General features: G+C 51.5%; 1 protein-coding gene across 1 annotated transcript; it reads left to right on the top strand.

Annotated features, from left to right (window-relative positions):
• The first annotated feature begins 809 nt into the window (after positions 1-809).
• DNAJB13 (DnaJ heat shock protein family (Hsp40) member B13) lies at positions 810-22,880 on the top strand. The gene is given in 10 exon segments (XM_060263961.1): positions 810-845; positions 847-878; positions 9,666-9,769; positions 9,921-10,021; positions 10,023-10,083; positions 14,786-14,943; positions 17,781-17,894; positions 19,379-19,492; positions 20,518-20,594; positions 22,705-22,880. Coding segments are annotated over 10 exon segments (951 nt in total). The 3' UTR covers positions 22,859-22,880.
• Positions 22,881-23,519: the final 639 nt, after the last annotated feature.

The raw sequence follows: 23,519 nt of genomic DNA, 5'->3' as shown, positions 1-23,519 counted from the left end.
TCCCTATGGAGATTTATTCCCATAGAAAATCATGGAGAATTGATCCGCGGGTAACTGGGGCTCTGGGGGGGCTGTTTTTTGGGGTAGAGGCACCAAATTTTCAGTGTAGCATCTAGTGCCTCTCCCCAAAATATCCCCCAAGTTTCAAAAAGATTGGACCAGGGAGTCCAATTCTATGAGCCCCCAAAGAAGGTGCCCCTAGCCTTCATTATTTCCTATGGAAGGAAGGCATTGAAAAGGTGCGCCGTCCCTTTAAATGTGATGGCCAGAACACCCTTTGGAGTTCAATGATGCTTGTCACAGCCTTGATCCTGGCTCCACCCCTAATGTCTCCTGGCTCCACCCCCAAAGTCTCCTGGCTCCACCCCCAAAGTCCCCAGATATTTCTTGAATTGGACTTGGCATTGGCAACCCTAGGTGTGACCAGCATAACTGAACTCCAAAGGGAGTTCTGGCCATCCCATTTAAAGGGACCGCACACCTTTTCAATGCCTCCCCTCCACTGGAAATAATGAAGGACAGGGGCACCTTCTTTGGGGGCTCATAGAATCGGACCCCTTTTTGTAGGCAAAAAACATCTGGAGAGCTACCGTTGGCCACCCCTGCTCTAAGACACTTTGGAGGCTGATATATACACGGAACCTGTTGGGTTCCCCCCCCCCCCTGCATCTCACCTGGGTATTGGTCACAACGCCCTCGGGGGGGGGTCAGGACTACAACTCCCAGGATGCCTCTGGGCCGGCAGTGGCGGAAGACTCCGGCGTTCCTAGCAACGGGAGTGCTTAGCAACGCAGCAGGCGGCCGCAGCCATGGGGCAGGATTACTACGCGATCCTGGAGCTGACCCCGCAGCGCCAAGGATGCCGACATCAAGAAGGCGTGAGCCCCCCCGGGAGGGGTGGGGAGGGGAGGGGTTGGCGTCCATTACAGCAGGGGAGCTCTCCAGATGTGCTTTTGCCTACAACTCCCATCAACCCCTGGGTGGCTGGGGCTGATGGGAGTTGTAGGCAAGACGCATCTGGAGAGCTCCCCTTGGCACTTCATGGTCTAAGTCACACAGGGGTGGGGAACAGCGGCTCTCCAGATGTTTTGCCTACAACTCCCATCAGCCCCAGCCAGCATGGCCAATGTCTGGGGCTGATGGGAGTTGTAGGCAAGACAAATCTGGAGAGCTCCCGTTGGCACTTCATGGTCTAAGTCACACAGGGGTGGAGAACAGTGGCTCTCCAGATGTTTCTTGCCTACAATTCCATCAGCCCCAGCCAGCATGGCCAATGGCTGGGGCTGATGGGAGTTGTAGGCAAGAAACATCTGGAGAGCTCCCGTTGGCACTTCATGGTCTAAGTCACACAGGGGTGGGGAACAGCGGCTCTCCAGATGTTTTGCCTACAACTCCCATCAGCCCCAGCCAGCATGGCCAATGTTTGGGGCTGATGGGAGTTGTAGGCAAGACAAATCTGGAGAGCTCCCCGTTGGCACTTCATGGTCTAAGTCACACAGGGGTGGAGAACAGTGGCTCTCCAGATGTTTCTTGCCTACAATTCCCATCAGCCCCAGCCAGCATGGCCAATGGCTGGGGCTGATGGGAGTTGTAGGCAAGAAACATCTGGAGAGCTCCCGTTGGCACTTCATGGTCTAAGTCACACAGGGGTGGGGAACAGCGGCTCTCCAGATGTTTTGCCTACAACTCCCATCAGCCCCAGCCAGCATGGCCAATGTTTGGGGCTGATGGGAGTTGTAGGCAAGACAAATCTGGAGAGCTCCCGTTGGCACTTCATGGTCTAAGTCACACAGGGGTGGAGAACAGTGGCTCTCCAGATGTTTCTTGCCTACAATTCCCATCAGCCCCAGCCAGCATGGCCAATGGCTGGGGCTGATGGGAGTTGTAGGCAAGAAACATCTGGAGAGCTCCCGTTGGCACTTCATGGTCTAAGTCACACAGGGGTGGAGAACAGTGGCTCTCCAGATGTTTCTTGCCTACAATTCCCATCAGCCCCAGCCAGCATGGCCAATGGCTGGGGCTGATGGGAGTTGTAGGCAAGAAACATCTGGAGAGCTCCCGTTGGCACTTCATGGTCTAAGTCACACAGGGGTGGGGAACAGCGGCTCTCCAGATGTGTCTTGCCTACAACTCCCATCAGCCCCAGCCAGCATGGCCAATGTCTGGGGCTGATGGGAGTTGTAGGCAAGACACATCTGGAGAGCTCCCGTTGGCACTTCATGGTCTAAGTCACACAGGGGTGGAGAACAGTGGCTCTCCAGATGTTTCTTGCCTACAATTCCCATCAGCCCCAGCCAGCATGGCCAATGGCTGGGGCTGATGGGAGTTGTAGGCAAGAAACATCTGGAGAGCTCCCGTTGGCACTTCATGGTCTAAGTCACACAGGGGTGGAGAACAGTGGCTCTCCAGATGTTTCTTGCCTACAATTCCCATCAGCCCCAGCCAGCATGGCCAATGGCTGGGGCTGATGGGAGTTGTAGGCAAGACACATCTGGAGAGCTCCCGTTGGCACTTCATGGTCTAAGTCACACAGGGGTGGGGAACAGCGGCTCTCCAGATGTGTCTTGCCTACAACTCCCATCAGCCCCAGCCAGCATGGCCAATGTCTGGGGCTGATGGGAGTTGTAGGCAAGACACATCTGGAGAGCTCCCGTTGGCACTTCATGGTCTGTCACACAGGGGTGGGGAACAGCGGCTCTCCAGATGTTTTGCCTACAACTCCCATCAGCCCCAGACATTGGCCATGCTGGCTGGGGCTGATGGGAGTTGTAGGCAAGACAAATCTGGAGAGCTCCCGTTGGCACTTCATGGTCTAAGTCACACAGGGGTGGGGAACAGCGGCTCTCCAGATGTTTTGCCTACAACTCCCATCAGCCCCAGCCAGCATGGCCAATGTTTGGGGCTGATGGGAGTTGTAGGCAAGACAAATCTGGAGAGCTCCCGTTGGCACTTCATGGTCTAAGTCACACAGGGGTGGAGAACAGTGGCTCTCCAGATGTTTCTTGCCTACAATTCCCATCAGCCCCAGCCAGCATGGCCAATGGCTGGGGCTGATGGGAGTTGTAGGCAAGAAACATCTGGAGAGCTCCCGTTGGCACTTCATGGTCTAAGTCACACAGGGGTGGAGAACAGTGGCTCTCCAGATGTTTCTTGCCTACAATTCCCATCAGCCCCAGCCAGCATGGCCAATGGCTGGGGCTGATGGGAGTTGTAGGCAAGAAACATCTGGAGAGCTCCCGTTGGCACTTCATGGTCTAAGTCACACAGGGGTGGGGAACAGCGGCTCTCCAGATGTGTCTTGCCTACAACTCCCATCAGCCCCAGCCAGCATGGCCAATGTCTGGGGCTGATGGGAGTTGTAGGCAAGACACATCTGGAGAGCTCCCGTTGGCACTTCATGGTCTAAGTCACACAGGGGTGGAGAACAGTGGCTCTCCAGATGTTTCTTGCCTACAATTCCCATCAGCCCCAGCCAGCATGGCCAATGGCTGGGGCTGATGGGAGTTGTAGGCAAGAAACATCTGGAGAGCTCCCGTTGGCACTTCATGGTCTAAGTCACACAGGGGTGGAGAACAGTGGCTCTCCAGATGTTTCTTGCCTACAATTCCCATCAGCCCCAGCCAGCATGGCCAATGGCTGGGGCTGATGGGAGTTGTAGGCAAGACACATCTGGAGAGCTCCCGTTGGCACTTCATGGTCTAAGTCACACAGGGGTGGGGAACAGCGGCTCTCCAGATGTGTCTTGCCTACAACTCCCATCAGCCCCAGCCAGCATGGCCAATGTCTGGGGCTGATGGGAGTTGTAGGCAAGACACATCTGGAGAGCTCCCGTTGGCACTTCATGGTCTGTCACACAGGGGTGGGGAACAGCGGCTCTCCAGATGTTTTGCCTACAACTCCCATCAGCCCCAGACATTGGCCATGCTGGCTGGGGCTGATGGGAGTTGTAGGCAAGACACATCTGGAGAGCTCCCGTTGGCACTTCATGGTCTAAGTCACACAGGGGTGGGGAACAGCGGCTCTCCAGATGTTTTGCCTACAACTTCCATCAGCCCCAGCCAGCATGGCCAATGTCTGGGGCTGATGGGAGTTGTAGGCAAGAAACATCTGGAGAGCTCCCGTTGGCACTTCATGGTCTAAGTCACACAGGGGTGGAGAACAGCGGCTCTCCAGATGTTTTGCCTACAACTCCCACCAGCCCCAGCCAGCATGGCCAATGTCTGGGGCTGATGGGAGTTGTAGGCAAGAAACATCTGGAGAGCTCCCATTGGCACTTCATGGTCTAAGTCACACAGGGGTGGAGAACAGCGGCTCTCCAGATGTTTCTTGCCTACAATTCCCATCAGCCCCAGCCAGCATGACCAATGGCTGATGGGAGTTGTAGGCAAAAAAACCACATCTGGAGAGCTACCGTTAGCCACCCCTGCATTACAGCATAAAACCCCAAAAGATGAAAGAGACCGTCAAATACTAGTGTTGCCAACCTCCAGGACTAAAAGTGATGGTTGTTTTGTAATTTATGATGGTGGAATTTGTGCTTATTTTTGTTGACCTTGTATAATTTAATAATAGAAGCCGATTTTCACGGTGGGTTATGTACCTTTGATTTTTTTTTTGTCCTTTTGCCGTGTTACTCTGCGTGTTGTAGAACATTCCAGGGGGGGCCTGGAGATCTGGAATGAGAGATGGTCTCCAGGTTTCCTTCTGGAAAGGGTCGTTTTCTCCTGGGGGAGCTCTACAACGTTACAACCTGCTGATGTCTGTCCCCTTGTCAAATGCCATCTCCCCCAAGGTCCACCCCAAATCTCCAGGAATTTCCCAACCTGGAGTTGGCAATGCTAATAAATGCATGTAGAACAAAGTTCAGGTCCAGTGACACTTTTAAGACCAACAAGGTATAAGCTTTTGGGTGCATGCACACGTCCTCAGATACGCTGAAATGGAAATAACCAATCCATACCAATCCAGCACTACCTGTAGAAGAGCATGCGTTAATCCATGTGTAAAGAACATTTTGTTAAGGCTCCACATAACGTTGGGAAAAGGAGGCTGATGAAGTATATTCTATCGAAATCGCGAGGAGTTCTGCGCTAAGCGGTTCCTCCTTCGTTTCTCCGTGCCATTTGGAGTTGAACGCTGGGTTCAAAGGATTTTGCCCACCCCTGTGTCTATTAAAAGAAGCCGACTTTCAGGCTGTGGAAAGACTTTGTGGGGATGTTATTCATAGTGTATACTCAGTGTTCTGCTCTTTTTGTTCAATTCAGTTTGCACTACATATATTTGTACACTGTTTTGTGAAAGCTACATTGTTTCTGGTGATTCCCTTTTATTATCCATCGAGAGAACTTGTGGCCGACCCAAGGTCACACCACCAGGTGCATGTGCTGAAGTGGGGAATCAAACCCCCATTCTCCCAGATAAGAGTCCGTGCACTTCGCCACTACACCAAACTGGATCTCAGTATATAGCAGTTCCCGTGAGCTTTAAAGGTTTAGAACTGCCAGGGAGAAGGAGAAGATGATGATATTGGGTTTATATCCCACCCTATACTCTGAATCTCAGAGTCTCAGAGCGGCTCACAATCTCCTTTGCCTTCCCCCCTTCCACAACAGACACCCAGTGAGGTGGGTGGGGCTGAGAGGGCTCTCCCAGAAGCTGCCCTTTCAAGGACAACCTCTGCCAGAGCTATGGCTGACCCAAGGCCATGCTAGCAGGTGCAAGTGGAGGAGTGGGGAATCAAACCCCTGTTCTCCCAGATAAGAGAGCTATGGCTGACCCAAGGCCAGTCCAGCAGCTGCAGGTGGAGGAGTGGGGAATCAAACCCAGTTCTCCCAGATAAGAGAACTCTGGCTGACCCAAGGCCATTCCAGCAGCTGCAGGTGGAGGAGTGGGCAATCAAACCCGGTTCTCCCAGATAAGAGAGCTATGGCTGACCCAAGGCCATTCCAGCAGCTGCAAGTGGAGGAGCGGGGAATCAAACCCCCGTTCTCCCAGATAAGAGTCGGTGCACTTCACCACTACACCAAAGTGGCTCTCTCAGCCCCAGCTACCTCACAGGGTGCCTGTTGTGGGGAGGGGAAGGAGATTGTGAGCTGCTCTGAGACTCCTTCATGAACGGCGGGGTAGAAACCCAGTCTCCTCTTTCTAAGTAAGGTCGGCCCCTGTTAGTTTTTAGACGTGAGAAGAGCATGGAAGATCAGGGTCCCCATTCAGGGAACCACAATGGCAAACCACCTCTCTGTATCATTGCTCTGACCTGGATGGCCTTGGCTAGCTCATTCTCAAAAGATCTTGCACGGATGGCCCTGCCTAGTACTTGGAGGCAATGGCAAGGAAAGAAAAGGTCCCCTGTGCAAGCTCCAGTCGTTTCCGACTCTGGGGTGACGTTGCTTTCACGACGTTTTCACGGCAGACTTTTTCACGGGGTGGTTTGCCGTTGCCTTCCCCAGTCATCTACGCTTCCCCCACACCAGCCGGGGACTCATTTGACCGACCTCGGAAGGATGGAAGGCTGAATCGGCCTCGAGCCAGCGACCTGCAAACCCAGCTTCCGCCGGGGATCGAACTCAGGTCGTGAGCAGAGGGCTTCGACTGCAGTACTGCGGCTTTACCGCTCTGCGCCACGGGGCTCTTCAAACTGTGGCAAACCACCCCGGTAAAAAGGTGAAAACGTTATGAAAGCCACGTCACCCCAGAGTCGGAAACGACTGGTGCTTGCACAGGGGACTGCCTTTACCTTTTTAGTACTTGGAGGGGGACACCAGTTTGGAGAGCCAGTTTGGTGTAGTGGTTAAGTGTGCGGACTCTTATCTGGGAGAACCGGGTTTGATTCCCCACTCCTCCACTTGCACCTGCTAGCATGGCCTTGGGTCAGCCATAGCTCTGGCAGAGGTTGTCCTTGAAAGGGCAGCTGCTGTGAGAGTCCTCTCCAGCCCCACCCACCTCACAGGGTGTTTGTTGTGGGGGAGGAAGGTAAAGGAGATTGTGAGCCGCTCTGAGACTCTTCGGAGTGGAGGGCGGGATATAAATCCAATATCATCTTCATCTTCTATCTTCTTAAACATCTCTTGCCTTGAAAATCCTACAGAAGATATTGAAAATACTGGATTTATATCCCACCCTATACTCTAAATCTAATATCTGCCCTATACTCTAAATCTCAGAGTGGCTCACAATCTCCTTTATCTTCCTCTCCCACTGGGAGGTAAGTGTGGCTGAGAGAGCTCTGACAGCAGCTGCCCTTTCAAGGACAACTCCTTCCAGAGCTACGGCTGACCCAAGGCCATGCCAGCAGCTGCAAGTGGAGAAGAAAAGAAGATATTGGATTGATATCCCGCCCTCCACTCTGAATCTCAGAGTGGCTCACAATCGCCTTTATCTTGCTCCCAGACAAGACACCCTGTGAGGTGGATGGGGCTGAGAGACCTCCGACAGAAGCTGCCCTTTCAAGGACAGCTCTGTGAGAGTGATGACTGACCCAAGGCCATTCCACAAGTGCAAGTAGAGGAGTGGGGAATCAAACCTGGTTCTCCCAGATAAGAGTCCGCACACATAACCACTACACCAAACTGGCTGTCAAGAAGAAGAAGAAGACCGTAGATTTATACCATGCCCTTCTCTCTGAATCAGAGTTTCAGAGTGCCTTACAATCTCTTTTATCTCCTTCCCCCACAACAGACACCCTGTGAGGTGGGTGGGGCTGAGAGCTATGACTGACCCAAGACCATTTCACAGGTGCAAGTGGAGGAGTGGGGAATCAAACCTTGTTCTCCCAGATAAGAGTCGGCGTACTTAACCACTACACCAGGGATGGCCAACGGTAGCTCTCCAGATGTTTTTTCCTACAACTCCCATCAGCCTCAGCCATTGGCCATGCTGGCTGGCGCTGATGGGAGTTGTAGACAAAAAACATCTGGAGAGCTACCGTTGACCACCCCTGCACTACACCAAACTGGCTCTCATAGCAGCTGCCCTTTCAAGGACAACCTCTGCCAGAGCTATGGCTGACCCAAGGCCATTCCAGCAGGTTCAAGTGGAGGAGTGGGGAATCAAACCCAGTTCTCCCAGATAAGAGAGCTCTGGCTGACCCAAGGCCATTCCAGCAGCTGCAAGTGGAGGAGTGGGGAATCAAACCCGGTTCTCCCAGATCAGTGAGCTATGGCTGACCCAAGGCCATTCCAGCAGGTTCAAGTGGAGGAGTGGGGAATCAAACCCGGTTCTCCCAGATAAGAGTCTGTGCACGTCACCACTGCACCAAACTGGCTCTCTGCAGGGTTGCCTTAAGTCAGCTGTGACTTGATGTAAAAGAAAAAAAAATTAAAAGCGAACATCTGATATTCATCTAACACAGGGGTGTCAAACATGCAGTTCGGGGGCCGAATTAGGCCCCTGGAGGGGTCCTATCAGGCCCTCGAGCAACTGGTTGCCATCTGTTTCATTCCCTATATTTTGCTTCCTTTTGTGGTACGGTTTGCTTTGCAAGGCTTGCTCAATTGCACAGGAGTTACAGAGAAAAACCTATTTTCTCCATTGGCTGAGGCTCCTCCCTTGGAGAACAAGAGGGGGAGGCAGAGCTTGTTTTTCCAGGCTCCCTCAATTGCACAGCAGAGCTACTGAGCCAAGACTCTTTCCCTTCTCTCTCCCCAAGGGAAGGAAGAAAAGAGCCAGAGCTTCCTTTGCCCAGTTTCCTGGTTCCCATGGAAGAAATACAAAGAAAGCACCTTTAGGTCCAATGAATGCTAACGTTTTAAGCATGTTTTTTTTAAAAATATATATTTAATTGTGTTTGTCTGTTTACCTTATAAAGTTTATGTCTCTGCTACCTAAGAGCCAGTTTGGTCTAGATTAAGTGCGTGGACTCTTATCTGGGAGAACGGGGTGTGATTCCCCACTCCTTCACTTGCACCTGCTGAGATGGCCTTGGGTCAGCCAGAGCTCTCTTATCTGGGAGAACCAGGTTTGATTCCCCACTCCTCCACTTGCACCTGCTGGAGTGGCCTTGGGTCAGCCGTAGCTCTGGCAGAGGTTGTCCTTGAAAGGGCAGCTGCTGGGAGAGCCAGTTTGGTGTAGTGGTTAAGTGTGCGGACTCTTATCTGGGAGAACCAGGTTTGATTCCCCACTCCTCCGCTTGCAGCTGCTGGAATGGCCTTGGGTCAGCCATAGCTCTGGCAGAGGTTGTCCTTGAAAGGGCAGCTGCTGTAAAAGCACTCTCATTGCCACCCACCTCACAGGGTGTTTGTTGTGGGGGTGGGGGGAGGTAGAGGAGATTGTGAGCCACTCTGAGATTCAGAGTATAGGGCGGGATATAAATCCAAAATCTTCTTTTCCCAAATAAGTAGACAGATGGCCTGGCTCGACATGGCCCGGCCGAACCTGACATGACCCGGTCTAGCAGGGTCTCATTTATGTCATATGTGGCCCCCATAACAAATGAGTCCATAACAAATGAGTTCTAACATATTCACGCCTGTAACATAATGTAGTTAAGATACGGGGTTTGATCTTACGATTCCGTTTTACAAACGAGGGGAGCTTCCTCTGCTTTTAGTGGGGGAAAGTCTTGAAAGGGTGGGTTCATGGAGATCCGACCATAAAATTTACCCGTTTGAGTAAAGAGAAAAACAGAGAGGAAACGCGCCCCCCCCCCCCCCGGTTATGTTTTCCAGCTATCGCAAACTTGCTTTGAAAAACCACCCTTACAAGAACTTGGAGCCGTGGGCACCGGAGAGATTCAAGCAGCTCGCTGAAGCCTACGACGTCCTGAGCGACCGTAAGTGGACAACTCCTCCTTTCTGTTCCTTCTTGGACTCTGTCCCGTTTCGTCACACTCAGCATTGTCAAAATCCCAAAGGGACTGGCAGGTTCAAATCAACCTGTGATCAACATGTGTGTCACCCCTCCTTTCTTCTCCTCGCCCCTAGCATTAAAGAAAGGCGTTTATGACAAATTTGGAGAAGAAGGCCTAAAAGGCGGCATCCCGCTGGAATATGGGAAAGACACGCCCTGGTCGGAAGGCTACGTTGTTCCATGGGAATCCTGACAAAGTTTTCCGGGAGTTCTTTGGAGGAGACAACCCCTTTAACGGTAGGGACTAGCAATGCATTTGATTATATTTGATATAGGCAAGCTGGAGCGGGTCCAGAGGAGGGGCTACGAAGATGGTGGGGGGTCTGGAGACCAAGTCCTATGAGGAAAGGTTGAAGGAGCTGGCATGTTTAGCCTGGAGAGGAGGCGGCTGAGAGGTGATAGGATCACCATCTTCAAGTCCTTGAAGGGCTGTCCTATAGAGGAGAGTGTGGGATTGTTTTCTGTGGTCCCGGAAGGTAGGACCGGAACCAATGGGTTGAAATTAAATTAAAAGAGTTTCCGGCTCAACATTAGGAAGAACTTCCTGACCGTTAGAGCGATTCCTCAGTGGAACAGGCTTCCTCCTTGGGAGGTGGTGGGCTCTCGTTCCTTGGAGGTTTTTTCAACAGAGGCTAGAGGGCCATCTGACAGCAATGAAGATCCTGTGAATGTAGGGGGCGGTGGTGTTTGTGAGTTTCCTGCATTGTGCCAGGGGTTGGACTAGATGACCCTAGAGGTCCCTTCCAACTCTATGTTTCTATTCCTCCCTTCCTTCCTTGGGCTCTCCTTCCTTGGAGGTTTTTCAACAGAGGCTAGAGGGCCATTTGACAGCAATGAAGATCCTGTGAATTTAGGGGGCGGTGTTTGTGAGTTTCCTGTGTTGTGCAGGGGGTTGGACTAGATGACCCTGGAGGTCCCTTCCAACTCTATGATTCTATTCCTCCGTTCCTTTCTTGGGCTCTCCTTCCTTGGAGGTTTTTCAACAGAGGCTAGAGGGCCATCTGACAGCACTGAAGATCCTGTGAATTTAGGGGGAGGTGTTTGTGAGTTTCCTGTGTTGTGCAGGGAGTGGGACTAGATGACTCAGGAGGTCCCTTCCAACTCTATGATGGGAATACCGCTTATTCATGTCAAGCCTGACGATTTAAAGGGAAGGGAAGGAGGGTCGTGAAGATGCAGCAGGAGCCTGCAAATAAATTGAGAATCGCTTGCGATCCCAGATGGCCGCGGCAAGAGACACCCTCAGCTCTACCTCTGCTTTCGAATATTCAGTAATTCCAAATCCACCCTGATCCTAATTGGACTCCAACGCGGCTGCAGATTCAGTTTCAACGTGAAACTGCCCCACGTGTAAACAGGGCCATAGCCAGGATTTCATGTTGGGGGGGGGTGGCCCTCGGCAGAATTTTTTGTTTGGCGGGGCCAGGGGGCCACCTGGTTTGGCCCTAAACATTTTCTCTGTGTCTCAAGTAAAACTACAGCCCCCCCTCCAATTTATCTAACTCAGTAAACCTTCCAGCTGGCTGCAGGTAGGCTTCTTCCCCCACTCCCCGCCCCGCCCTGCCACCACCAATCTTAAGCCCCTACAGTAGCAACGCTGCACTTGCTCAGAGCGGTGGTGAGTAGCAGTGAGCAAAGGGGGCAGATTGGAGGCCCCCCCAGTGGAGAACATAAGAGAAGCCATGTTGGATCGGGCCAATGGCCCATCCAGTCCAACGCTCTGTGTTACCCAGGGGCCAAAAAATCCTGGTGTCATCAGGAGGTCCACCAGTGGGGCCAGGACACTAGAAGCCCTCACTGTGCCCCCCCCCCCCCCCAGCACCAAGAATACAGAGCATCCCTGCCCAAGACATAAGAACATAAGAGAAGCCATGTTGGATCGGGCCAATGACCCATCCAGTCCAAAACTCTGTATCACTCAGTGGCCAAAAAACCCCCAGGTGCCATCAGTGGGGCCACTAGAAGCCCTCCCGCTGCGCCCCCCCCCCAAGCACTAAGAATACAGAGCATCTCTGCCCCAGACATAAGAACAGAAGAGAAGCCATGTTGGATCAGGCCAGTGGCCTATACAGTCCAACACTCTGTGTCACACAGTGGCCAAAAAAACCAGGGGCCATCAGGAGGTCCACCAGTGGGGCCAGGTCACTAGAAGCCCTCCCACTGTTGCCCCCCCCCCCAAAGCACCAAGAATATAAAGCATCACTGCCCCAGACATAAGAACATAAGAGAAGCCATGTTGGATTGGGCCAATGGCCCATCCAGTCCAACGCTCTGTCACTCAGTGGCCAAAAAACCCCCCAGGTGCCATCAGGAGATCCACCAGTGTGGCTAGAAGCCCTCCCACTGTGCCCCCCCACCCAAGCACCAAGAACACAGAGCATCAGAGAGTTCCAACAATACGCTGTGGCTAATAGCCACTGATGGACCTCTGCTCCATATGCTTATCTTGAAGCTGTCTATGCTTGTAGCTGCCACCACCTCCTGTGGCAGTGAATTCCACGTGTTAATCACCCTTTGGGTGAAGAAGGACTTCCTTTTATCTGTTCTAACCTGACCGCTCAGCAATTTCATTGAATGTCCACGAGTTCTCATATTGTGAGAAAGAGTGAAAAGTACTTCTTTCTCTACCTTCTCTGTCCCATGCATAATCTTGCAAACCTCTCTCATGTCACCCCGCAGCTGACGTTTCTCCAAGCTCAAGAGCCCTAAGCGCTTTAACCTTTAGGGTTTGTAGAATCTTTCGGGATCAAGTGCCGTGTTCTACTGGAGAAAGTTTTCCTTCCAGATGTTTCGTTCTCGGCTGCGGAGAACATCCTCAGTGGCGTTGCAGCCGGAGCAGGCGCTCAGACCTTCTTGGCTGCTGTGCATTGAGTGGGGCCAGGGCTGCTGGAGAGCTGCTATTTGTAGGCTGGAGGGGGTGTGATGAAAGGGCAATTGGTTTGTGGATGTGCCCATTGTTTGGTGGGGCTTCCTGGAAGGGTAGTGATAAGGAAACTGGCTGTTGAATGTGACCATTGTTCTGTGTTAATTGCTGGGAAGGTTGGAAGGGGTTTGAAATACAAATAGCAGCTCTCCAGCAGCCCTGGCCCCACTCAATGCACAGCAGCCAAGAAGGTCTGAGCGCCTGCTCCGGCTGCAACGCCACTGAGGATGTTCTCCGCAGCTGAGAACGAAACGTCTGGAAGGAAAACTTTCTCCAGTAGAACATGGCACTTGAGCCCGAAAGATTCTACAAACCCTAATGATGTTACCAGCCGTGAAAACCTGAAATCTTTGATAACAAGCTTTAACCTTTCTTCATAGGGAAGGTGTTCCAACTCTTGAATCATTCCAGCTGCCCTTTTCTAATAATAATAATAAATAATAAATGTTATTTATATCCCGCCCTCCCCGCCTAGGCAGGCTCAGGGCGGCTAACAACACTTTTTCCAATGCTGTAATATATTTTTTGAGGTGTGGATATTGGATATGGTATTTATTTATAACGGTCATAGACCAGCAAACAATTCATAAAAGTCCAATTCAGAACCAATAAAAGGTTCTATAAATATACAATAATTATTATACACTGAAATATGATACCACCTTAAATATACGTAGAATACAAATACAGACTTTAAGGCACTGAAGATGTAAAATTAGTATTAAAACTAAGGATAAACTAAAAAGCCTGTCTGGACCTCTTTGTTTCTTCCCTTAATAAATACATTATTTCTTCACTGCCTAAGCCAGCATTTAACGCAGTAAAATCACAGAATTAAAACTGATGGTCCATAAAATCATACGTAAAAGGCATAAAATACTGTTATAAAACTACACATATAACAAAACATGGCCGTTGCAGCCAACAGATCGGCAAAGGTGTTTAGCCGTTTCCTGACTGAATCGTTAAGCATTTTCCTTATGCTTGCGGCAAGCCAGCCAAATGTTGCTCATGTGTATGGAACCTCAGAGTTCCTATCGCTAAGATGATTCTTAAGGAGTCGCAATTTTTTGACTACTGGTAAAAGGTACGGTCGTGGAAAACGGAAGTGTGGTGGCCAGAATTGTACATCTGTTTGGAGGGGCCGTAGAGGTGGAACGGGAGGTTTGAATGGAGTGACTTGGCTCCTCCCCCCACGGGCTCCACTGTAGCTGCAAGCCCCGTGATGGACACAGGGCAGACACCTGTTAATAATGTAACGTGTAGCTGGACCCTAGAATTAACTACACCATCTTTTTGTAAGTCTTCAAAGAAAAAGCCCCACTGGGAACGACCTTCTGCTGCTTATCAGGGAAACATTAAGGAGCGGTTCCTCAGTGGAACAGGCTTCCTCCTCGGGAGGCGGTGGGCTCACCTTCTCTGGAGGTGCTTAAGCAGAGGCTAGATCAGGGGTAGGGGACAGTGGCTCTCCGGATGGTGTTTTTTTTTTTGCCTACAACTCCCATCAGCCCCAGCCAGCATGGCCAATGGCTGGGGCTGACGGGAGTTGTAGGCAAAAAACATCTGGAGAGCTACCCTTGGCCACTTCATGGTATAAGTCACACAGGGGTGGGGGACAGTGGCTCTCCGGATGGTGTTTTTTTGTTTTTTTGCCTACAACTCCCATCAGCCCCAGCCAGCATGGCCAATGAGAGAGCCACTCCTGTGAATGTAGGCGGATCATGAGAAGGAAGGTGGGAAGGGTTGCATCAGGGCTCGGTTCTCCTGGACTCTCCTTACACGGCCAGGGAAATGCCGATGGCCACTTTGGAGTCAGGAAGGAATTTTCCCCCAAGCCAGATTGGCCCAGGGGTCCTGGAGGGTTTTTGCCTTCTTCTGTGCATTGTGTTCAGGGGTCACCGGGGGTGTGGTGGGGGGGACGTAGCTGTGAATTTCCTGCACTCTGCAGGGGGTTGGCCTAGAGAACCCCTGGGTGACCTTCCAGCTGTGAGTTTCTGTGTTATTTTCCTCACTTAGAGTTCTATACCGGTGAAGGGGCTGAAGTCAACATGGCGTTCGGGGGCCTTCGAGGAAGGGGAGTGAAGAAACAGGACCCTCCGATAGAGCGGGACCTCTACCTTTCCCTGGAAGACTTGTTCTATGGATGTACCAAAAAAATAAAGATTTCCCGCAGGGTAAGCCTGGGGTCCCTCTTCCTCTCAGGAGGAAATTACTTGCGAACGGCAATTCCTTTATTCTTTAGGATTCCTTTTAAGGCTGAGCGGACGTCGGAGGCCATAATTGAGAGAAAAGAACTGGGGGGAGGGGCTGCTTTATTTATTTATTTCGATCAGGGCTAGGCTTCCCAATCCCCAGGTCCCAACGGGGGATACCCTGGTTTTACAGGCTTCCCCCTGCCCCCATCTATTATTCCCTATGGAGAATGATTCCCATAGGGAATAATAGGGAATTGATCTGCGGATATCGGGGGCTCTGGGGGGGGCTGTTTTTTGAGGTAGAGACACCAAATTTTCAGTATAGCATCTAGTGCCTCTCCCCAAAAGTTTCAAAACGATTGGACCTGGGGGTCCAATTTTATGAGCCCCAAAAGAAGGTACCTGTATCCTTCATTATTTCCTATGGAAGGAAGACATTTTAAAAGGTGTGCCGTCCCTTTAAATGTGATGGCCAGAACTCCCTTTGGAGTTCAATTATGCTTGTCACACCCTTGCTCCTGGCTCCGCCCCAATGTCTCCTGGCTCCACCCCCAAAATCCCCAGATATTTCTTGAATTGGACTTGGCAACCCTACTCAGGGCGGCTTATATATTCGTGTTGGCGGGACCTCTGTAATCAGATAAGCCTATGGGCCGGCCTGCTTGTTTCCTGTGTGAATAAAACTGTCTGTATGTAGAATGATTGTAGCTCAGTCGTTTTGGGGGGGCCCATGCCCGACAGGGTTTTGCTTACGGGACCTTAAAGGAAACCTCGCTTCAAACCAGTAAGTCTGTGCGGACCTCGTTATTTCTCTGCTTCAATATGAATACGCAGGATATAAAATCATATTAAAATTTCGTCATTCAGTCGCCCAGTCGAGCCCGACAGTATACAAACATAAAAAAGTCAAAACCATTCCAAGCGCTATGATGATCTTCGGATTTTTCTGTTCTGTGGTTCCAGCTGCGTGCTCTAGGACAGGGGCGGCCAACGATAGCTCCCCAGATGTTTTTTGCCTACAACTCCCATTAGCCCCGGCCATTGGCCATGCTGTCTGGGTGTTAAGCACACATGTTTCTAAGCGCCATGATGGTTTCTTAGACAGAGAGCAGGCCGCTAGTATCCACCGCCCCTCTCCTTTTTTACAACAAGCAGTTTGGGCAAGCAGGAAATCTATCTAGCCCAAGGATGTTTACGCTACAGCCTGGCTGTGAGGTGCCTCTCCCCCAGCTTCACACAGACAGTTCTTATCAGGTCTACAAGAAGTGTGAGAAAGGGAGATGTTTTTAATAGCTTAAATTCCTTAGCAATAAGAGAGATACTACATAGTAACGTCTGAACCCGTGACTCAAATCGCATCTGTATACTATCCTTTGAAGTAATCCTGTATAGTAACTATGTAACCATGTATACCTCATTACTTCCAAGGATTCTGTCCTTGGTAAAGCTTATGAGTTTCTACCATAAAGCAGCTTTTGATTTAACAACAGAAGACTAATGATTGAGAAATATCGATGCTCGACACTGGGGCTGATGGGAGTTGTAGGCAAAAAAAACATCTGGAGAGCTACCGTTGGCCACCCCTGTTCTGTAAGAAAGACTGACTTTAGGTTCACGCTTCAGGTGGTCCAGTTGTTTTGGAATCTGCTTAAAAGCCTTCCCCCGTTTTCCAATTCGAAATCTTGCCCCACCCCCCAAAAAGCTGAGAGCTCACCCACGGAGAGGGAGGGGAGATACAGGAGCTGTGTTTCTCAGGAGAAAAGAAGCTTGGAGGGGTGTGGTTTGGAGCAGTCAAGTCACAGGAAAGAACCGTTAGAGTTAGACCTTCCGGTCCAGGCTTTTGGGTTTTTCCATAATGATTTCCCAGGAGTCTTCTTCCACCAAAGAGTCATGAACACGTGGAATTCACTGCCGCAGGAAGTGGCAGCGGTTACAAGCACAGACGGCTTCAAGAGGGGATTGGATAAACATCTGGAACAGAAGTCCATCAGGGGCTATTAGCCACAAGGTGTAGACGGATAATTGTCTGGAGCAGTGATGCTCTGTATTCTTCGTGCTTTTTGGGGGGGGGGGGGTGGGGGACAGTGGGAGGACTTCTAGTGTCCTGGCCCCACTGGTGGACCTCCTGGTGGCACCTGGGTTTTTTTGACCACTGTGTGACACAGAGCGTTGGACTGGATGGGCCACTGGCCTGATCCAGCATGGCTTCTCTTATGTTCTTATGTCTGGGGCAGTGATGCTCTGTATCCTTGGTGCTTGGGGGGAGCAACAGTGGGAGAGTTTCTGGAGTTCTGGCCCTGCTGGTGGACCTCCTGATGTCCCCTGGATTTTTGGCCACTGTGCGACACAGAGTGTTGGACTGGATGGGCCACTGGCCTGATCCAACATGAGTTCTCTTATGTTCTTGTGTCTGGGGCAGTGATGCTCTGTATCCTTGGTGCTTGAGGGGAGCAACAGTGGGAGAGTTTCTGGAGTTCTGGCCCTGCTGGTGGACCTCCTGATGTCCCCTGGATTTTTGGCCACTGTGCGACACAGAGTGTTGGACTGGATGGGCCACTGGCCTGCTCCAACATGAGTTCTCTTATGTTCTTGTGTCTGGGGCAGAGATGTCTGCCTTCTTGGTGCTTGGGGGGCAACAGTGGGAGGGCTTCTGGAATTCTGACCCTGCTGGTGGGACCACCTGGTTTTTTGGCCACTCTGTGGACCGGATGAGCCATTGGCCTGGTCCAACATGGCCTCCCTTATGGTTTTATGAAGCATTCTGGTTAGCTGTCTTGGGCTGAGGCCGCATTGACCTTTTCCACAACCCCCCTCAGGTGATGAACGAAGACGGCCATGCGTCCACCATTAAAGATAAGATCCTGACCATTAACGTTCAGCCCGGGTGGAAACAGGGGACCAGGATTACCTTTAAGCAGGAAGGAGACCAGGTGAGGCAGGGCGGGGCTTCTGAGATTTTCCGCCATCCCTTGAAGGGGTTAACTCTGAAGAACCAGGTTCTTGGCTGTAGGATGAAACCGGCACAAGGGGAACAAAAATTAGCCTGACCCAGCCCTCTCTGTCACATGTTAGGAACAGTATCCTGAGCCAGTTTGGTGTGGTGGTTAAGGGCATGGACTCTTATCTGGGAGAACCGGATTAATTCCCCACTCCTCCACTTGCAGCTTCTGGAATGGCCTTGGGTCAGCCAGAGCTCTTATCTGGGAGAACCAGGTTTGATTTCCCCCCGCCTTCACTTGCAGCTGCTGGAATAGCCTTGGGTCAGCCATAATTCTCTTCTCTGGGAGAACCGGGTTTGATTCCTCCCTTCTCCACTTGCAGCTGCTGGAATGGCCTTGGGTCAGCCAGAGCTCTTATCTGGGAGAACCAGGTTTCATTCCCCCACTCCTCCTCTGCAGCTGCTGGAATGGCCTTGGGTCAGACAGAGCTCTCTTCTCTGGGAGAACCGGGTTTGATTCCCCCACTCCTCCACTTGCACCTGCTGGAATGGCCTTGGGTCAGCCAGAGCTCTCTTCTCTGGGAGAACCGGGTTTGATTCCTCCCTTCTCCACTTGCAGCTGCTGGAATGGCCTTGGGTCAGCCAGAGCTCTTATCTGGGAGAACCAGGTTTGATTCCCCACTCCTCCACTTGCAGCTGCTGGAATGGCCTTGGGTCAGCCAGAGCTCTTATCTGGGAGAACCAGGTTTGATTCCCCCACTCCTCCTCTGCAGCTGCTGGAATGGCCTTGGGTCAGCCAGAGCTCTCCCTTTCAAGGACAGCTCTGCTAGAGCTATGGCTGACTCAAGACCAGGCCTTGAATTCAGCAGGAGCTCACAGGAGCACAGCTCCTGAACCTTTCTGAGAGTTCCCCCTTTTCCTCCCCTCCTACCTTGTCGATTGAATAGGAGGTGCAGCTGCATAACAATCCCTGGATGAGGAGAGCGGGCAGCCAGCCAGCCACCAGGGGCTTTGCCACACCCCCAGCAGCCCTCATTAACCCCTGGAGAAGCCCACCCTTTCTCCATTTCTGATGCAATTTTGGGCGGCGGGTGGCTTGCTGGCCTTTTGACTGAGGAGTGTGACCAAGGAGAGCCCCAGGTGAGCGAGGTCTGCTTGGGTTGGCTGGATCTCTAGCCAGCCCAAGCAGGCCTCGCTCACCCAGGGCTCTCTTTTCTTGCATCGGGTTGCTTTTGGCTGGTGGGGTGGGGGGCGGCTTATGCTAATGAGTTATGGTAATGATCTCCGCCACCTATTCTTCTACAAAAGGACCCCTGCCCATTCCAGCAGCTGCCAGTGGAGGAGTAGGAAATCATACCTGATTGTCCCAGAGAAGAGTCCGCGCACTTCACCACTACACCAGACAGCCAGAGGTCAGCTGCTTTCCCGCCCCTACCCAGCTCACCTGGTGCGATTCTTATGGCCCTTTCCTTGCAGGGCCCGAACATTATTCCCGCCGACATCATCTTCATCGTGAGGGAGAAGGTCCACCCCAGATTCAAGAGGGAGGACGACAACCTGATCTACGTCGCCAGCATCCCCCTTGGCAAGGTAACTGTTCAGAGCCTGGCAGGTGACTCAGGCACCCGGGTGTGGGTCTTGTGGCGTCAGTTTGCGTCTGGTTTATAGGAACCTGATGAATTAGCAGCCTTCAAAACCTCCTTTTGTTAACAGCCTTGCTGAGGTCTTAGAATCATAGAATCCTAGAGTTGGAAGGGACCTTCACAGAGAGCCAGTTTGGTGTAGTGGTTAAGTGTGTGGACTCTTATCTGGGAGAACTGGGTTTGATTCCCCCCTCCTCCACTTGCACCTGCTGGAATGGCCTTGGGTCAGCCGTAGCTCTCTTATCTGGGAGAACTGGGTTTGATCCCCCACTCCTCCACCTGCACCTGCTAGAATGGCTTTGGGGTCAGCCAGAGCTCTCTTATCTGGGAGAACCAGGTTTGATTCCCCCACTCCTCCACTTGCAGCTGCTGGAATGGCCTTGGGTCAGCCAGAGCTCTCACAGTTGTCCTTGAAACGGCAGCTTCTGGGAGAGCTCTCTCAGCCCCACCCACCTCACAGGGTGTCTGTTGTGGAAGGAGACGATATAGGAGATTGTAAGCCGCTCTGAGTCTGTGATTCAGAGAGACGGGCGAGGTATAAATCTGCAATTGTTTGGGAGAGCGAGCCAGTTTGGTGCAGTGGTTAAGTGTGTGGACTCTTATCTGGGAGAACCAGGTTTGATTCCCCACTCCACTTGCACCTGCTGGAATGGCCTTGGGTCAGCCATAGGTCTGGCAGAGGTTAACCTTGAAAGGGCAGCTTCTGGGAGAGCTCTCTCAGCCCCACCCACCTCACAGGGTGTCTGTCATGGGGGAGAAGATATAGGAGATTGTAAGCCGCTCTGAGTCTCCGATTCAGAGAGAAGGGCAGGGTATAAATCTGCAGTCCTCTTCTCCGACAGGCAGTGCTGGACACGGGGACTCACGCAGAAGCACAGCAGCAGGCTCCTTCCAGGGCTAGAACTCTTTTTAAGGCTCTGAGGAAATCCCTCCCGCCCGGCCTCCCGCTCTGACCTTTCTCTCTCCCTGCAGGCTCTGGTCGGCTGCACGGTGGACGTGAGGACGCTGGATGAGAGGCTGCTGAATATCCCCATCAATGACATTGTCCAGTGAGTTCAGGGCCAGTGGGGCAGAGTGGCCAGAGCAGCGGCTTTAGGACCCCAGGGTCAGGCTGCAAGCCTGCAATCTTCCTCCAGGCCAGTTTGCCCAGGGACCCTGGAGAGTTTGTGTGCCATTTTCTGAGCATGGAGCCTGCAGGGGGCATTTGGGGTGTGTGGGAGGAAGGGGGAGTTTCCTGCACGGTGCAGGGGGTTGGGCTAGATGTCCCTGGAGGTCCCTTCAGCAACCTGGGCTTAAATCCCCCACTTCTGCTGTTTTCACTGGGCGACTGCGGGCCCCCTCCGCCTGCCTACATTACAGGGTTGTTGTGAGAAATCAGAGGAGGGGGAGAAGAGCGTTCTGAAAGCCTCTTTGAATCCCAGCGGGGGAGGACAGAAACATACTGACCCTCGGGATAGCCGCTGCTGGAAAAGGCTGTCTTGCTCAACTTAAGAGCCACAGAGAATAAGCGTCAGATGTCTGAGAGCCACAAGACGTGAATGTCAGAGGAGGGAGGTGGGGGGGAGGAAGGAAGGGATAGATAGAAGAGAGATGGATAGATAGAAGAGAAACAGAGACAGAGAGATGGCTAGATAGAAGAGAGACAGAGAGATGGATGGATAGAAGAGAGACAGAGATTGAGAGACGGATAGATAGAGAGATGGATAGATAGAAAAGAGACAGAGAGATGGATAGATAGAAGAGAGACAGATAGAGAGATGGATAGATAGGAGAGAGACAGAGAGATGGATAGATAGAAGAGAGATGGATAGATAGAAGAGAGACAGATAGAGAGACAGATAGATAGAAGTCAGAGAGATGGATAGATAGAAGAGAGACAGAGATGGATGGATAGAAGAGAGACAGAGATAGAGAGACGGATAGATAGAAGAGAGAGATGGATAGATAGAAGAGAGACAGATAGAGAGACGGATAGATAGAAGAGAGATAGAGAGACGGATAGATAGAAGAGAGACGGATAGATAGAAGAGAGACAGAGATAGAGAGATGGATAGATAGAAGAGAGATAGAGAGACGGATAGACAGAAGAGAGACAGATGGATAGATAGAAGAGACAGATGGATAGACAGAGCTAGAGAGACGGATAGATAGAAGAGAGACAGAGATACAGATGGATAGAAGAGAGACAGAGAGATGGATAGAAGAGACAGATAGATAGAAGAGAGACAGAGAGATGGATAGATAGAAGAGAGACAGATAGAGAGACGGATAGATAGGAGTCAGAGAGATGGATAGATAGAAGAGAGACAGACAGACAAACAGGGAGAGAGGGATGAAAGGAAAGCAACTTTAAGTTCAAATGTATTCTCCAAGCTGCTGGCTGTGTGGGCTTGGAGAAACGATTTAAAGAGGCTAATGCCTTCTCCAAGTTGGCAAAAATAACAGAATTCGGGTAGCACAAACAAACACCGTCTATTCAGTTGCTCATAAATCGTTCATTCCATTTTCAAAAACCATACAAACATTTTCTTAAAAGTCCCAGTCCACAAAAGTCCACTGTATTCCAAAACATGCTATGAGATGCAATCTTCAATTTCTTGTAAGAAATGTTGGAGAAGAAAATAGAGACCGGTTTCGGCCATACCTTTCTCAGTCGTCACTCGCAACGCAAATTGCTGCGTCCACCTTCTCCAATTCTTGGGAACGATCGTTCGCTAAATGGGACCCAGTCCTGCTAGGTTAATGGGCTTCGCCTCACACAAATTCTGGTTGCACAGTACGTGTGAAAAAGCCACACGGGTCCCATTAAGCGAACGATCGTTCCAAAAAATTGGAGAAGGTGGACGCAGCAATTTGCATTGCGAGTGACAATTTAGAACGGCGTGGTCGAAACCGGTCTCTATTTCCTTCTTACAAGAAGTTGACGATTGCATCTCATAGCGTGTTTTGGAATACAGCGGACTTTTGTGGACTGGGACTTTTAAGAACATGTTTGTACGGTTTGCGTATATGGAACGAGCGATTTATGAGCAACTGAATATACGGCGTTTGTTTGTGCGACCCGAACGCTGTCATTTTTGACACATCTATATCTGTAACCGTCTCTCCCCCCCCCCCCCCCTCCATTTGCTCACGTGAGTCCACCTCTCCTCTCGACAGCCCCAAGTACTACAAAATCGTGCCTGGAGAAGGAATGCCACTCCCCCACGACCCCACCCGCAAGGGGGACCTCATCATGTATTTCGACATCCTCTTCCCACCTCGGCTCACCCCGGCGAAGAAGCGTCTCTTGCAGGAAGCCCTCTCCACCTGAGGCAGGCCCAGCCGGCCTTCCTACGCCTGTTGCCAAGGAGCTTGACCCAGAAGCAAAGCTCCCCACGTGCCCTTCTCTCTCGTTTTCATTTCCCAAAGCGACAGCGGAGTCACTGTCCTTAGGAACGCCACGCCGGGAAGCCCGGTGCCCCCTGGTGAGCGTCCAGAGGGAGGCATGATCTTGGAAGCCTGCTCCCTTAATGGCTGCAGCGGTGTGTGTCTCGGGTCTCTCATGGGGCAAAAGGCCAAGGGACAAAGAGCTACCATTTTGAGTGCTTTAGGGAGTTAAACTGGAAATAAGAACCGGCACAGACTCCTGCTGTTAAAAAAAAAAAGAGGACCAGCCAGAACACAATAAATGAAATTCTTAGAACCACAGCCCCCCCATAAGTGACTTTTTTTCCAGGTTGGGATCTTGGCTAATTTGGCTCTGAAGAAGGTTGGAACCCCCCCCCCCCCGGCAATGGAATGCGATGGCCTTAAGAGAGCCAGTTTGGTGTAGTGGTTAAGTGCGCAGACTCTTATCAGGGAGAACCGGGTATGATTCCCCACTTCTCCGCTTGCAGCTGCTGGAATGGCCTTGGGCCAGCCAGAGCTCTCTTATCAGGGAGAACCGGGTTTGATTCCCCACTTCTCCGCTTGCAGCTGCTGGAATGGCCTTG

Source organism: Heteronotia binoei, unplaced genomic scaffold, assembly GCF_032191835.1.
Source record: "Heteronotia binoei isolate CCM8104 ecotype False Entrance Well unplaced genomic scaffold, APGP_CSIRO_Hbin_v1 ptg001496l, whole genome shotgun sequence".
In the NCBI taxonomy this organism is placed as follows: domain Eukaryota; kingdom Metazoa; phylum Chordata; class Lepidosauria; order Squamata; family Gekkonidae; genus Heteronotia; species Heteronotia binoei.
Note: the sequence above shows the minus strand (reverse complement) of the source record. Positions and strands in the feature narration are given on the sequence as shown.